Here is an 18248-nt window from a genome sequence, read left to right as displayed (position 1 = left end):
GTGTGTGTAGACTATATTACATGTACGTAGATGTTCCAAAGGTCTGCATCAGATGGCCACAGCTCTATACATGTCAGATGGCCACAGCCCCTATACATGTCAGATGGCCACAGCTCTATACATGTCAGATGGCCACAGCCCCTATACATGTCAGATGGCCACAGCTCTATACATGTCAGATGGACACAGCCCTATACATGTCAGATGGCCACAGCCCTATACATGTCAGATGGCCACAGCTCTATACATGTCAGATGGCCACAGCCCTATACATGTCAGATGGCCACAGCTCTATACATGTCAGATGGCCACAGCCCTATACATGTCAGATGGACACAGCCCCTATACATGTCAGATGGCCACAGCCCTATACATGTCAGATGGCCACAGCCCTATACATGTCAGATGGCCACAGCCCTATACATGTCAGATGGACACAGCCCCTATACATGTCAGATGGCCACAGCCCCTATACATGTCAGATGGCCACAGCCCCTATACATGTCAGATGGCCACAGCTCTATACATGTCAGATGGCCACAGCCCTATACATGTCAGATGGCCACAGCCCTATACAGATGGCCACAGCCCTATACAGATGGCCACAGCCCTATACATGTCAGATGGCCACAGCCCTATACATGTCAGATGGACACAGCCCCTATACATGTCAGATGGCCACAGCCCTATACAGATGGCCACAGCCCTATACAGATGGCCACAGCCCTATACAGATGGCCACAGCCCTATACAGATGGCCACAGCCCTATACATGTCAGATGGCCACAGCCCTATACAGATGGCCACAGCCCTATACATGTCAGATGGCCACAGACCTATACAGGATGGCCATGGTGTAGCCCTATACAGATGGCCACAGCCCTATACATGTCAGATGGCCACAGCCCTATACATGTCAGATGGCCACAGCCCTATACATGTCAGATGGCCACAGCCCTATACATGTCAGATGGCCACAGCCCTATACATGTCAGATGGCCACAGCCCCTATACATGTCAGATGGCCACAGCCCCTATACATGTCAGATGGACACAGCCCTATACATGTCAGATGGCCACAGCCCTATACATGTCAGATGGACACAGCCCCTATACATGTCAGATGGACACAGCCCCTATACATGTCAGATGGCCACAGCCCCTATACATGTCAGATGGACACAGCCCTATACATGTCAGATGGCCACAGCCCCTATACATGTCAGATGGCCACAGCCCTATACATGTCAGATGGACACAGCCCTATACATGTCAGATGGCCACAGCCCTATACATGTCAGATGGACACAGCCCCTATACATGTCAGATGGCAACAGCCCTATACATGTCAGATGGACACAGCCCTATACATGTCAGATGGCCACAGCCCTATACATGTCAGATGGACACAGCCCCTATACAGATGGCCACAGCCCTATACATGTCAGATGGACACAGCCCTATACATGTCAGATGGACACAGCCCTATACAGATGGACACAGCCCTATACATGTCAGATGGACACAGCCCTATACATGTCAGATGGCCACAGCCCCTATACATGTCAGATGGACACAGCCCTATACATGTCAGATGGCCACAGCCCCTATACATGTCAGATGGACACAGCCCTATACAGATGGACACAGCCCCTATACATGTCAGATGGACACAGCCCTATACAGATGGCCACAGCCCTATACATGTCAGATGGCAACAGCCCTATACATGTCAGATGGCCACAGCCCTATACATGTCAGATGGCCACAGCCCTATACATGTCAGATGGCCACAGCCCTATACATGTCAGATGGCCACAGCCCTATACATGTCAGATGGCCACAGCCCTATACATGTCAGATGGCCACAGCTCTATACATGTCAGATGGCCACAGCCCTATACATGTCAGACGGCCACAGCCCTATACAGATGGCCACAGCTCTATACATGTCAGATGGCCACAGCCCTATACATGTCAGATGGCCACAGCCCTATACATGTCAGATGGCAACAGCCCTATACATGTCAGACGGCCACAGCCCTATACATGTCAGATGGCCACAGCCCTATACATGTCAGATGGCCACAGCCCTATACATGTCAGATGGCCACAGCTCTATACATGTCAGATGGCCACAGCCCTATACATGTCAGATGGCCACAGCCCTATACATGTCAGATGGCCACAGCCCCTATACATGTCAGATGGCCACAGCCCCTATACATGTCAGATGGCCACAGCCCTATACATGTCAGATGGCCACAGCCCTATACATGTCAGATGGCCACAGCCCTATACATGTCAGATGGCCACAGCCCTATACATGTCAGACGGCCACAGCCCTATACAGATGGCCACAGCTCTATACATGTCAGATGGCCACAGCCCTATACATGTCAGACGGCCACAGCCCTATACATGTCAGACGGCCACAGCCCTATACATGTCAGACGGCCACAGCCCTATACATGTCAGACGGCCACAGCCCTATACATGTCAGACGGCCACAGCCCTATACATGTCAGACGGCCACAGCCCTATACATGTCAGACGGCCACAGCCCTATACATGTCAGACGGCCACAGCCCTATACATGTCAGACGGCCACAGCCCTATACAGATGGCCACAGCCCTATACAGATGGCCACAGCCCTATACAGATGGCCACAGCCCTATACAGATGGCCACAGCCCTATACAGATGGCCACAGCCCTATACATGTCAGATGGCCACAGCCCTATACAGATGGCCACAGCCCTATACATGTCAGATGGCCACAGCCCTATACAGATGGCCACAGCCCTATACATGTCAGATGGCCACAGCCCTATACAGATGGCCACAGCCCTATACAGATGGCCACAGCCCTATACATGTCAGATGGCCACAGCCCTATACATGTCAGATGGCCACAGCCCTATACATGTCAGATGGCCACAGCCCTATACATGTCAGATGGCCACAGCCCTATACAGATGGCCACAGCCCTATACATGTCAGATGGCCACAGCCCTATACAGATGGCCACAGCCCTATACATGTCAGATGGCCACAGCCCTATACATGTCAGATGGCCACAGCCCCTATACATGTCAGATGGCCACAGCCCCTATACATGTCAGATGGACACAGCCCCTATACATGTCAGATGGACACAGCCCTATATACATGTCAGATGGACACAGCCCTATACATGTCAGATGGCCACAGCCCTATACATGTCAGATGGACACAGCCCCTATACATGTCAGATGGACACAGCCCCTATACATGTCAGATGGCCACAGCCCTATATACATGTCAGATGGACACAGCCCTATACATGTCAGATGGCAACAGCCCTATACATGTCAGATGGCCACAGCCCTATACATGTCAGATGGCCACAGCCCTATACATGTCAGATGGCAACAGCCCTATACATGTCAGATGGACACAGCCCTATACATGTCAGATGGACACAGCCCTATACATGTCAGATGGACACAGCCCTATACATGTCAGATGGCAACAGCCCTATACATGTCAGATGGCCACAGCCCTATACAGATGGCCACAGCCCTATACATGTCAGATGGACACAGCCCTATACATGTCAGATGGCCACAGCCCTATACATGTCAGATGGCCACAGCCCTATACATGTCAGATGGCCACAGCCCTATACATGTCAGATGGCCACAGCCCTATACATGTCAGATGGCCACAGCCCTATACAGATGGACACAGCCCTATACATGTCAGATGGCCACAGCCCTATACATGTCAGATGGCCACAGCCCTATACAGATGGACACAGCCCTATACATGTCAGATGGCCACAGCCCCTATACATGTCAGATGGCCACAGCCCTATACATGTCAGATGGCCACAGCCCTATACATGTCAGATGGCCACAGCCCTATACATGTCAGATGGCCACAGCCCCTATACATGTCAGATGGCCACAGCCCTATACATGTCAGATGGCCACAGCCCTATACATGTCAGATGGCCACAGCCCTATACATGTCAGATGGCCACAGCCCCTATACATGTCAGATGGCCACAGCCCTATACATGTCAGATGGCCACAGCCCTATACATGTCAGATGGACACAGCCCTATACATGTCAGATGGCCACAGCCCTATACAGATGGCCACAGCCCCTATACATGTCAGATGGCCACAGCCCTATACATGTCAGATGGCCACAGCCCCTATACATGTCAGATGGCCACAGCCCTATACATGTCAGATGGCCACAGCTCTATACATGTCAGATGGCCACAGCCCTATACATGTCAGATGGCCACAGCTAGGTAACTACCAAGCAAGATGACGAAGAAACAATTGAATTCACTTTTTGCCAATGCCAGATTTTAGCCAAATGTTTAACTAGCTGGCGTAACATATCTATGTTTGACTAGCTGGCGTAACATATCTATGTTTGACTAGCTGGCGTAACATATCTATGTTTGACTAGCTGGCGTAACATATCTATGTTTGACTAGCTGGCGTAACATATCTATGTTTGACTAGCTGGCGTAACATATCTATGTTTGACTAGCTGGCGTAACATATCTATGTTTGACTAGCTGGCGTAACATATCTATGTTTGACTAGCTGGCGTAACATATCTATGTTTGACTAGCTGGCGTAACATATCTATGTTTGACTAGCTGGCGTAACATATCTATGTTTGACTAGCTGGCGTAACATATCTATGTTTGACTAGCTGGCGTAACATATCTATGTTTGACTAGCTGGCGTAACATATCTATGTTTGACTAGCTAGCGTAACATATCTATGTTTGAATAGCTAGCGTAACATATCTATGTTTGACTAGCTAGCATAACATATCTATGTTTAACTAGCTAGCATAACATATCTAACTAGCTAAGTACACTGCACTAACTTGGCAGCGAACACAGACGGCCGTTTCATGGAAACTAGCTAACGTCGTCTGACGGAAATGTGGACATATTTTTATAGAAAGTTAGCAAAAATAGATAAGATCTTGCTACCACGGAAAGGAAAATACCTGTCTATTTGTGGAAAAATCCCCCTGATGAACTCTTTAGTCACATCACAGTTGACCCTGATGAACTCTTTAGTCAGATCCCAGTTGACCCTGATGAACTCTTTAGTCAGATCCCAGTTGACCCTGATGAACTCTTTAGTCAGATCCCAGTTGACCCTGATGAACTCTTTAGTCAGATCCCAGTTGACCCTGATGAACTCTTTAGTCACATCCCAGTTGACCCTGATGAACTCTTTAGTCACATCACAGTTGACCCTGATGAACTCTTTAGTCACATCACAGTTGACCCTGATGAACTCTTTAGTCAGATCCCAGTTGACCCTGATGACCTCTTTAGTCACATCACAGTTGACCCTGATGACCTCTTTAGTCACATCACAGTTGACCCTGATGACCTCTTTAGTCACATCACAGTTGACCCTGATGACCTCTTTAGTCACATTACATTTACATTACATTTAAGTCATTTAGCAGACGCTCTTATCCAGAGCGACTTACAAATTGGTGCGTTCACCTTAAGACATCACATCACAGTTGACCCATTTGGTTTTGCTTACACCTTTTGATCTGCTTTTTAAATTATATGAACAAAAAATATTCAAGTTAATTTGGAATGGCAAACCAGACCAAATTAAACGGGCCTATTTATATAATGAATATGAATTCGGAGGGCAGAAATGATTAAATATTAAAGCATTAGAATTCTCACGAAAGGCATCAGTCATACAACAGTTATACTTAAATCCAAACTAGTTCTCTAGTCAATTGGTACGAATGTCTCATCCTATGTTCAAAAATGGCCTTTTTCCCCTTTATTCAGATTACACCTGCCCACTTTCGGTTGTTTGAAAAGGAAATAATCTCCAAAATATCTTTATTTTTTAAACAAGCCTTAGAAAGCTGGTTGCAATTTCAGTTTAATCCTGAAAAGACAGAACAAATAATACAACAAATATTGTGGTTAAACTCAAATATACTAATTGATTTTTAAAAAAATGAATTTTCTGAAGAAATGTTTAAGAAAGGTATAATTATGAATGAAGCATCACAGCACAGTTGAAAAATATATGGCAAATAGAAATCCAAAATGGATGGTGTTGAGAGAAAGATGGGAGGGGCTGAATGGAGCTGAAGGGTGGGACTGGATGGTTTTGAGAGATAGATGGGAGGGGTTGAATGGAGCTGAAGGGACTGGATGGTTTTGAGAGATAGATGGGAGGGGCTGAATGGAGCTGAAGGGTGGGACTGGATGGTGTTAAGAGATAGATGGGAGGGGCTGAATGGAGCTGAAGGGACTGGATGGTGTTGAGAGATAGATGGGAGGGGCTGAATGGAGCTGAAGGGACTGGTTGGTGTTGAGAGATAGATGGGAGGGGTTGAATGGAGCTGAAGGGACTGGATGGTGTTGAGAGTTAGATGGGAGGGGCTGAATGGAGCTGAAGGGACTGGATGGTGTTGAGAGATAGATGGGAGGGGTTGAATGGAGCTGAAGGGTGGGACTGGATGGTGTTGAGAGATAGATGGGAGGGGTTGAATGGAGCTGAAGGGACTGGATGGTGTTGAGAGATAGATGGGAGGGGCTGAATGGAGCTGAAGGGACTGGATGGTGTTGAGAGAAAGATGGGAGGGGTTGAATGGAGCTGAAGGGACTGGATGGTGTTGAGAGATAGATGGGAGGGGCTGAATGGAGCTGAAGGGACTGGATGGTGTTGAGAGATAGATGGGAGGGGTTGAATGGAGCTGAAGGGTGGGACTGGATGGTGTTGAGAGATAGATGGGAGGGGCTGAATGGAGCTGAAGGGACTGGATGGTGTTGAGAGATAGATGGGAGGGGTTGAATGGAGCTGAAGGGTGGGACTGGATGGTGTTGAGAGATAGATGGGAGGGGCTGAATGGAGCTGAAGGGACTGGATGGTGTTGAGAGATAGATGGGAGGGGTTGAATGGAGCTGAAGGGTGGGACTGGATGGTGTTGAGAGATAGATGGGAGGGGCTGAATGGAGCTGAAGGGACTGGTTGGTGTTGAGAGATAGATGGGAGGGGTTGAATGGAGCTGAAGGGACTGGATGGTGTTGAGAGATAGATGGGAGGGGCTGAATGGAGCTGAAGGGACTGGATGGTGTTGAGAGATAGATGGGAGGGGTTGAATGGAGCTGAAGGGTGGGACTGGATGGTGTTGAGAGATAGATGGGAGGGGTTGAATGGAGCTGAAGGGACTGGATGGTGTTGAGAGATAGATGGGAGGGGCTGAATGGAGCTGAAGGGACTGGATGGTGTTGAGAGATAGATGGGAGGGGTTGAATGGAGCTGAAGGGACTGGATGGTGTTGAGAGAAAGATGGGAGGGGTTGAATGGAGCTGAAGGGTGGGACTAATAACAACAAGGTAACACATGTAAAACATACAGGATCTGTCAAATGTATAGAGGTTCAGAACTTTTGTGAAATAGCACAGTTACAAATAGAAATCAACCCGGAGGGACATCAGAAAGAGGAAGGACTAAAAACAAACAAAATATAACTATTGTAAAATAGATTGTGTCTGTAAAACGTGTATAGTATGTATAAACTGAAGGTAGAAGCCTACGCGTCATTGTTAATTAGTTTACTCCAATTGGGGTAGGGTTTGGGGAATAATAAAGATATATTCGGTAGGGTTTGGGGAATAATAAAGATATATTCGGTAGGGTTTGGGGAATAATGAAGATATATTCGGTAGGGTTTGGGGAATAATAAAGATATATTCGGTAGGGTTTGGGAAATAATAAAGATATATTCGGTAGGGTTTGGGAAATAATAAAGGTATATTCTAAAAAAAAGTATGTATATAATGATGTATGCATGGTTTACTGGAATCCTAGTCTTCATAATGATGTATGCATGGTTTACTGGAATCCTAGTCTTCATAATGATGTATGCATGTTTTACTGGAATCCTAGTCTTCATAATGATGTATGCATGGTTTACTGGAATCCTAGTCTTCATAATGATGTATGCATGGTTTACTGGAATCCTAGTCTTGAGAAGGCAGACTGTGTCACAGATACTTTAAGTGATGAACCAGATGAACCACCATCGCGTGAGAAGTTTGGCTGAGAGAGGAAGTGAGAATACTGCCACCACAACTCTGTGGCAACCTACTGCCTAACAACCTGTCTGTCTCCACTATTGTTGCTCAAGCTAATGCTATTCACAACACAACCGTCCATTTTGCTCTCAGACAAGAAGATGGCTATAGCGTTCATACTATGCTCACCCTACCTAGCCATTAGTCGTCTATTCAAAGCCTCCGGGCAAAACAGGTTTTTTTTACAACAGATGTCACGCCCTGTACCTGCGTGGTAGACCACCTGTAGATACCTGCGTGGTAGACCACCTGTAGATACCTGCGTGGTAGACCACCTGTAGATACCTGCGTGGTAGACCACCTGTAGATACCTGCGTGGTAGACCACCTGTAGATACCTGCGTGGTAGACCACCTGTAGATAGCAGCCCTGTACCTGCGTGGTAGACCACCTGTAGATAGCAGCCCTGTACCTGCGTGGTAGACCACCTGTAGATAGCAGCCCTGTACCTGCGTGGTAGACCACCTGTAGATAGCAGCCCTGTACCTGCGTGGTAGACCACCTGTAGATAGCAGCCCTGTACCTGCGTGGTAGACCACCTGTAGATAGCAGCCCTGTACCTGCGTGGTAGACCACCTGTAGATAGCAGCCCTGTACCTGCGTGGTAGACCACCTGTAGATAGCAGCCCTGTACCTGCGTGGTAGACCACCTGTAGATAGCAGCCCTGTACCTGCGTGGTAGACCACCTGTAGATAGCAGCCCTGTACCTGCGTGGTAGACCACCTGTAGATAGCAGCCCTGTACCTGCGTGGTAGACCACCTGTAGATAGCAGGTCTGGTGAGGCAGTAGAAGAGACCATCCAGGAGTCTAAAGGTGTCAGACTCAGAGCGGATCAGAGGAGAGTTGATGTCCAGGGAGTAGCTCATAGCATCATGACTTCCTAAATAGGGATGAATGAAAGATTGTCATTTGTTTACCGAGGTAAAGACAGTTTCAGGTTGGATATTCAATCGATATTCACGCTTTCAAACCTCAATAGCTTTCAAACCACTTGAGCCACAGACTCCAAATAAGTGTCATGATGTTGGGGAAACTGTGCACAATATTGCACAGGTCTTATTTTCACGATTTGGACATTCATTCGCTTTGAAAAAGCTGATAAACATGTGAGCAGCATTTTGCATTCCTAGTTGAATTAGTTAGGGAGCGTCAACAAAGAACAAACTTTTTTTTATATTTGAATTTCATTTAGCTCCTTAGTCATGTGACCTATTGATCTCACACAAGGTTCAGAATGTCCAATCACTGGGCCGACACATTGCACACCCTTTAGTTAGTCCATTTTCATCTCACAAATTTTACATTACTTTTTCAAACTTTCACATTTCATTAGCTCCTTGGTCATGTGACCTACTGACCTCAAACTACTTTCAGAATGTCCGGAGACGGGCGCCGCAAAGGCTTCTAGTGTGGTAACGCGACCGATCTCAGAGAAGCTGGCAGGAGCCCCGGGGAGAGATCCCTTTTCTTTGTGAAGGGCGCCCTGGAATGGGTTCGCCCCGAGGAACCCAAGCCCTGGAAAGCTTTGCGGTTTCGGCGGTGTCTGGTGAGCTCTCGCTGGCCCTTGAAAATACTGGGGAGAGGGTGTAAATCTCACGCCGGGCCGTACCCATATCCGCAGCAGGTCTCCAAGGTGAACAGCCTCTGGCAGGTGGGGAGTTTGACTGGGGTGGTACACCTGTCAAACGGTAACGCAGGTGTCCTAAGGCGAGCTCAGGGAGGACAGAAACCTCCCGTGGAGCAGAAGGGCAAAAGCTTGCTTGATCTTGATTTTCAGTATGAATACAGACCGTGAAAGCGGAGCCTCATTATGAACCTTGTTTGAGTCCAGTAGGTCACATGACCAAATAGGTATTGAAATTAGAATGTTTACTAAATTAATGTAAAATTGTGTGCGTTTAAAATGGGCAAACTAAAGGGTGTGCAATGTAGAAGGGTAGTCAGTGGGCATTCTGAACCTTGTTTGAGGTCTTTAGGTCACATGACCAAGGAGCTATTGAAATTAGAAACATTGAAAAACAGAAAATGAATGTAAAATTGTGAGATGAAAATGGACAAACTAAAGGGTGTGCAACATGTAGGGCCACTGAGGTGACATTCTGAACCTTGTTTGAAGTCAGTAGGTCACATGACCAAGGTGCTATTGAAATAAAAAAATGTAAATAAATCATTTAAAATAGTGTGAGATGTGAATCGACAAAAAAAAGTGTGTGCAATGTGTGTCTATCCCATCGGATTAGCTAGAACCAGTTTTGAAAGTTGTAGGAGTAATGGTTAAAGAGCTATTGAAATTGGAAGAATTTGATTTGTCACTATGTTGATGGTCCCTAACTGCTGTTGGTGGATTTAAGGAAAATTACAGGCGAATATCCAACCTGAATCCGTCTTTACCTCGGTAATTTGTTTTGTAAAGAAATTGTAATTGTAATGATGGTTATATACTTGTAAGAATGGTTATATAATTGTAAAATTGTAGGGATGGTTATATAATCATGATTAGGCTACAGAATGAAAATAATGTCTCTTTAGGCAAATTAGTTTGGCTACTGAAGATTAGAAAGCCTATCGCAATTGGCCACCTGTCAACGTGAAGAAGAGAGGATTGTGGACGTTTAATGAATTAATTTAAACATGTACAGTTTGCATGCAGTTGAATACAGTTACCTGGTATGGCGAGACTTGAAAGAGGCACATCCCACAGCTCCTCGGGCAAACTTGACATCCAGTCCTCATAATTCTGGTTATCCTCATCAGAATACATTGCAACTTCCGTGGACATTCATTCGTGTCAGTGCTCTGTCTCCCGAAGTTTCCACTGACATGCACAAGTCGAAACCCAGTGGTTTCTACTCATGACACCACTTCATTGCAAATAATTCCCATCGGTTCCTCTATCAGTTCCAGACGGAAACTCTCAAACCGAAATAGTGACACCTCTATAAAAGCGAACAACAATGTGGGAATATCACCCAAGGTTGCATTTCCTGGTTTCGCTGTTGTGTTTGCGCTCGACCGTTTAAAAAAATAAATGCCTTTACTTATTATGACTGACTCTGGATCAACTGTTGCTAGCATTGCTTTAAAACTGAGCGTTGATCCAAACAACAACTGGCTCTAGATCAGTTACTAAGAGGTCGTCAGTACTCACGTCACCCCAGAGAGTGTCTAAAAAGTTATTTCCCACAAAATGGCGAAAAAATAGTAATTTCAAATCATCAACACACATAGGGATTGATTTATGCGATAATTTCACTTTTTCATTCTACAGTATTGTGGGTACAAATATTCCTGTAGTAGCTTCCTTTTTATCACACATACATTTAGGTCTATAAAATGTGGGATCCATAAATTGGTCTGATACAATCACGCTCAAGTTCAGGTAATGTCATCAGTCATATCTGTTATTTACACAGACAGTAATACTATCCCAAGAGAACAACATTACCTTAAGAATTAGAATACTGTAGCAATCCTTGCTATGAGTCACGTTACAATTTCCACCAAGTGGGTTGGTCTTACTGGCGCAGTGTTTAGGATGTTTGCCATTCACACCAGCGACCCAGGTTCTCATCCGCTCCATTCATAATGTTCCAACATGTCAGAAAAGCTCAAATCAAAGTGTAAACTTAAGTTGCAATTAGATGCATTATTTGCTTTGAACCTCTGAGGTGTCCTGAAAGTGTTTCGCCTGTTCAGAGGAGGAAAGCAGTAGAAACAATGTTAAGATGTGAAGAATGCAGATGTATACAGGGCCTTCAGAAAGCATTTCACACCCCTGAACTGTTGTTGTTACAGCCTCAATGTGAAGAATGCAGATGTATACAGGGCCTTCAGAAAGTATTTCACACCCCTGAACTGTTGTTGTTACAGCCTCAATGTGAAGAATGCAGATGTATACAGGGCCTTCAGAAAGCATTTCACACCCCTGAACTGTTGTTGTTACAGCCTCAATGTGAAGAATGCAGATGTATACAGGGCCTTCAGAAAGCATTTCACACCCCTGAACTTCTTCCACGTTTTGTTGTTACAGACTCAATTTAAATTGAGATTTTGTGTCACTGGTCTACATATAATACCCCCCAAAATGTCAAAGTGGAATTATGTTTTTGGACATTTTTACAAATGTATAAAAAATAAAAAGCTGTAAGTATTTAATCCCTTTGTTATTTCAAGCCTAAATAGAAGAAGTAAAACTGTGCTTAACTAGTCACCTAATAAGTTGCATGGACTGTGTGCAAAAGTCTGTACCTCACACATACAATTATCTGTAAGATCCCTAAGTCGAGCAGTGAATTTCAAAACACAGATTCAACCACAAAGACCAGGGAGGTTTTCCAATGCTTCACAGAGATGGTGGTGGCTGCATCATGTTATGGGTATGCTTGTCATCGGCATAGACTAGGGAGTTTTTAGGAACGGAATGGAGCTTAAGTACAGGCAAAATCCTAGAGGAAAACCTGGTTCAATCTGATTTCCACCAGACACTGGGAGATTAATTCACCTTTCAGCAGGACATTAACCTAAAACACAAGGACAAATATAGACTGGAGTTGCTTACCAAGATGACATTGAATGCTCCTGAGTGGCCTAGTTACAGTTTTAACTTAAAGTCGGCTTGAAAATCTATGGCAAGACTTGAAAATGTCGGTCAAGCATTGATCAACAACCAACTTGACAGAGCTTGAAGAATTAAAAAAATAATCATGTGCAAATATTGTACAAACCAGGTTTGCAAAGCTCTTAGAGACTTACCCAGAAAGACTCCCAGCTGTAATCGCTGCCAAAGGTGATTCTAACATGTATTGTCAGAGGGGTGTGAAAACATCTCTAAATTAGATATTTCTGTATTTCATTTTCAATACATTTGCAAAAAACAACATGTTTCAGTTTGTAATTCTGGGGTATTGTGGGTAGATGGGTAAAACAACATGTTTCAGTTTGTCATTCTGGGGTATTGTGGGTAGATGGGTAAAACAACATGTTTTAGTTTGTCATTCTGGGGTATTGTGGGTAGATGGGTAAAACAACATGTTTCAGTGTCTTCCGGGTTGGAGCGAGCAGTCGCATCCGCACTTCGGTCTGCACTTCGGTCTGCAGGTAGTATAACTTTTCATTACATTTCATTACATTTCATTATAGTACAACGGTTTGATTTGTCTAATCTTAGCAATTTCTTCTTAGCTAGCTACATAGCCGTCTTTGTATCAAAGATAATTGCGTAATTATCGTATTTCGTCGTCCTAACGTATCTGCCCAGCAGCTAGCCAGCTAGCTAACGCCCACCGTCTACATAGCTAGCTACATAGCCGTCTCTGTATCAAAGATAATTGTGTAGATAATTGTGTAGTCTAGAGCGATTTTCTAGGTTACCTAGCCAGCTATTGTCGTTCTTTTAACGCAACGTAACGTAATCAACACTGCTAGCTAGCTAGCCAGCTAGCCCCTGAATCAACAACGCAGCCAGCTATTTGTCGTCCTTAACGTAGGAGACACTGCTAGCTAGCCAACAGCTAGCCAACGTCTACCGATTAGAACTCAACAACCCGGTCGCATTCCGCCTCGCTCCACAGGTAGTATCACATTTTCATTTAATTTCATTACAGTACAACGGTTTGATTTGTTTGATCGTAGCTAGCTACATAGCTAGCTACATAGCGGTCTCTGTATCAAAGATAATTGTGTAGTCTAGAGCGATTTTCTAGGTTACCTAGCCAGCTATTGTCGTTCTTTTAACGCAACGTAACGTAATCAACACTGCTAGCTAGCCAGCTAGCCTACAAAGTCAACAACGCAGCCACTGCCAGCTAGCCTACAAAGTCAACAACGCAGCCACTGCCAGCTAGCCTACTTCAGCAGTACTGTATCATTTTTAATCATTTTAGTCAATAAGATTCTTGCTACGTAAGCTCAACTTTCTGAACATTCGAGACGTGTAGTCCACTTGTCATTCCAATCTCCTTTGCATTAGCGTAGCCTCTTCTGTAGCCTGTCAACTATGTGTCTGTCTATCCCTGTTCTCTCCTCTCTGCACAGACCATACAAACGCTCCACACCGCGCAGCCACCCTAATCTGGTGGTCCCAGCGCGCACGACCCACGTGGAGTTCCAGGTCTCCGGTAGCCTCTGGAACTGCCGATCTGCGGCCAACAAGGCAGAGTTCATCTCAGCCTATGCCTCCCTCCAGTCCCTCGACTTCTTGGCACTGACGGAAACATGGATCACCACAGACAACACTGCTACTCCTACTGCTCTCTCTTCGTCCGCCCACGTGTTCTCGCACACCCCGAGAGCTTCTGGTCAGCGGGGTGGTGGCACCGGGATCCTCATCTCTCCCAAGTGGTCATTCTCTCTTTCTCCCCTTACCCATCTGTCTATCGCCTCCTTTGAATTCCATGCTGTCACAGCTACCAGCCCTTTCAAGCTTAACATCCTTATCATTTATCGCCCTCCAGGTTCCCTCGGAGAGTTCATCAATGAGCTTGATGCCTTGATAAGCTCCTTTCCTGAGGACGGCTCACCTCTCACAGTTCTGGGCGACTTTAACCTCCCCACGTCTACCTTTGACTCATTCCTCTCTGCCTCCTTCTTTCCACTCCTCTCCTCTTTTGACCTCTCCCTCTCACCTTCCCCCCCTACTCACAAGGCAAGCAATACGCTCGACCTCATCTTTACTAGATGCTGTTCTTCCACTAACCTCATTGCAACTCCCCTCCAAGTCTCCGACCACTACCTTGTATCCTTTTCCCTCTCGCTCTCATCCAACACTTCCCACACTGCCCCTACTCGGATGGTATCGCGCCGTCCCAACCTTCGCTCTCTCTCCCCCGCTACTCTCTCCTCTTCCATCCTATCATCTCTTCCCTCTGCTCAAACCTTCTCCAACCTATCTCCTGACTCTGCCTCCTCAACCCTCCTCTCCTCCCTTTCTGCATCCTTTGACTCTCTATGTCCCCTATCCTCCAGGCCGGCTCGGTCCTCCCCTCCCGCTCCGTGGCTCGAAGACTCATTGCGAGCTCACAGAACAGGGCTCCGGGCAGCCGAGCGGAAATGGAGGAAAACTCGCCTCCCTGCGGACCTGGCATCCTTTCACTCCCTCCTCTCTACATTTTCCTCTTCTGTCGCTGCTGCTAAAGCCACTTTCTACCACTCTAAATTCCAAGCATCTGCCTCTAACCCTAGGAAGCTCTTTGCCACCTTCTCCTCCCTCCTGAATCCCCCTCCCCCTCCCCCCCCCGCAGATGACTTCGTCAACCATTTTGAAAAGAAGGTCGACGACATCCGATCCTCGTTTGCTAAGTCAAACGACACCGCTGGTTCTGCTCACACTGCCCTACCCTGTGCTCTGACCTCTTTCTCCCCTCTCTCTCCAGATGAAATCTCGCGTCTTGTGACGGCCGGCCGCCCAACAACCTGCCCGCTTGACCCTATCCCCTCCTCTCTTCTCCAGACCATTTCCGGAGACCTTCTCCCTTACCTCACCTCGCTCATCAACTCATCCCTGACCGCTGGCTACGTCCCTTCCGTCTTCAAGAGAGCGAGAGTTGCACCCCTTCTGAAAAAACCTACACTCGATCCCTCCGATGTCAACAACTACAGACCAGTATCCCTTCTTTCTTTTCTCTCCAAAACCCTTGAACGTGCCGTCCTTGGCCAGCTCTCCCGCTATCTCTCTCAGAATGACCTTCTTGATCCAAATCAGTCAGGTTTCAAGACTAGTCATTCAACTGAGACTGCTCTTCTCTGTATCACGGAGGCGCTCCGCACTGCTAAAGCTAACTCTCTCTCCTCTGCTCTCATCCTTCTAGACCTATCGGCTGCCTTCGATACTGTGAACCATCAGATCCTCCTCTCCACCCTCTCCGAGTTGGGCATCTCCGGCGCGGCCCACGCTTGGATTGCGTCCTACCTGACAGGTCGCTCCTACCAGGTGGCGTGGCGAGAATCCGTCTCCTCACCACGTGCTCTCACCACTGGTGTCCCCAGGGCTCTGTTCTAGGCCCTCTCCTATTCTCGCTATACACCAAGTCACTTGGCTCTGTCATAACCTCACATGGTCTCTCCTATCATTGCTATGCAGACGACACACAATTAATCTTCTCCTTTCCCCTTCTGATGACCAGGTGGCGAATCGCATCTCTGCATGTCTGGCAGACATATCAGTGTGGATGACGGATCACCACCTCAAGCTGAACCTCGGCAAGACGGAGCTGCTCTTCCTCCCGGGGAAGGACTGCCCGTTCCATGATCTCGCCATCACGGTTGACAACTCCACTGTGTCCTCCTCCCAGAGCGCTAAGAACCTTGGCGTGATCCTGGACAACACCCTGTCGTTCTCAACTAACATCAAGGCGGTGGCCCGTTCCTGTAGGTTCATGCTCTACAACATCCGCAGAGTACGACCCTGCCTCACACAGGAAGCGGCGCAGGTCCTAATCCAGGCACTTGTCATCTCCCGTCTGGATTACTGCAACTCGCTGTTGGCTGGGCTCCCTGCCTGTGCCATTAAACCCCTACAACTCATCCAGAACGCCGCAGCCCGTCTGGTGTTCAACCTTCCCAAGTTCTCTCACGTCACCCCGCTCCTCCGCTCTCTCCACTGGCTTCCAGTTGAAGCTCGCATCCGCTACAAGACCATGGTGCTTGCCTACGGAGCTGTGAGGGGAACGGCACCTCAGTACCTCCAGGCTCTGATCAGGCCCTACACCCAAACAAGGGCACTGCGTTCATCCACCTCTGGCCTGCTCGCCTCCCTACCACTGAGGAAGTACAGTTCCCGCTCAGCCCAGACAAAACTGTTCGCTGCTCTGGCCCCCCAATGGTGGAACAAACTCCCTCACGACGCCAGGACAGCGGAGTCAATCACCACCTTCCGGAGACACCTGAAACCCCACCTCTTTAAGGAATACCTAGGATAGGATAAAGTAATCCTTCTCACCCCCCTTAAAATATTTAGATGCACTATTGTAAAGTGGCTGCTCCACTGGATGTCATAAGGTGAATGCACCAATTTGTAAGTCGCTCTGGATAAGAGCGTCTGCTAAATGACTTAAATGTAAATGTAAATGTGTCATTCTGGGGTATTGTGGGTAGATGGGTAAAACAACATGTATTCAGTTTGTCATTCTGGGGTATTGTGTGTAGATGGGTAAAACAACATGTTTTAGTTTGTCATTCTGGGGTATTGTGGGTAGATGGGTAAAACAACATGTTTTAGTTTGTCATTCTGGGGTATTGTGGGTAGATGGGTAAAACAACATGTTTCAGTGTCATTCTGGGGTATTGTGGGTAGATGGGTAAAACAACATGTTTCAGTTTGTCATTCTGGGGTATTGTGGGTAGATGGGTAAAACAACATGTATTCAGTTTGTCATTCTGGGGTATTGTGGGTAGATGGGTAAAACAACATGTTTCAGTTTTTCATTCTGGGGTATTGTGGGTAGATGGGTAAAAACAACATGTTTTCAGTTTGTCATTCTGGGGTATTGTGGGTAGATGGGTAAAACAACATGTTTCAGTTTGTCATTCTGGGGTATTGTGGGTAGATGGGTAAAACAACATGTTTCAGTTTGTCATTCTGGGGTATTGTGGGTAGATGGGTAAAACAACATGTTTCAGTTTGTCATTCTGGGGTATTGTGGGTAGATGGGTAAAACAACATGTTTCAGTTTGTCATTCTGGGGTATTGTGGGTAGATGGGTAAAACAACATGTTTTCAGTTTGTCATTCTGGGGTATTGTGGGTAGATGGGTAAAACAACATGTTTTCAGTTTGTCATTTTGGGGTATTGTGGGTAGATGGGTAAAAACAATGAATAACTGTTTTATTCAGGCTGCAACAACATGTGGACTAAGGCGAGTATGAATTCTTCCAGAAAATGTTCAACTGTTCTGTTTGAAGTCTGCCTGTGGTGACTGAAACCACACCCTCCTCCAAACTGAAACCACACCCTCCTCCAAACTGAAACCACACCCTCCTCCAAACTGAAACCACACCCTCCTCCAAACTGAAACCACACCCTCCTCCAAACTGAAACCACACCCTCCTCCAAACTGAAACCACACCCTCCTCCAAACTGAAACCACACCCTCCTCCAA

General features: G+C 46.6%; 1 protein-coding gene across 1 annotated transcript in view; it reads right to left on the bottom strand.

Annotated features, from left to right (window-relative positions):
* Positions 1 to 11202, bottom strand: part of si:dkey-66a8.7 (PI-PLC X domain-containing protein 1) — a 37202-nt gene extending 26000 nt beyond the window's left edge. Inside the window, exons 1-2 of the mRNA XM_029654521.2 lie at positions 10819 to 11202; positions 8898 to 9034 (exon numbers count right to left, since the gene is read on the bottom strand). Coding sequence (XP_029510381.2) covers positions 8898 to 9034; positions 10819 to 10933 — 252 coding nt within the window. The 5' untranslated portion in view covers positions 10934 to 11202. The remainder of the gene's footprint in view (positions 1 to 8897; positions 9035 to 10818) is intronic.
* Positions 11203 to 18248: the final 7046 nt, after the last annotated feature.

This window comes from Oncorhynchus nerka, linkage group LG24 (genome assembly GCF_034236695.1).
Source record: "Oncorhynchus nerka isolate Pitt River linkage group LG24, Oner_Uvic_2.0, whole genome shotgun sequence".
Lineage (NCBI taxonomy): Eukaryota > Metazoa > Chordata > Actinopteri > Salmoniformes > Salmonidae > Oncorhynchus > Oncorhynchus nerka.
This window is presented reverse-complemented; position numbering and strand designations above follow the sequence as displayed.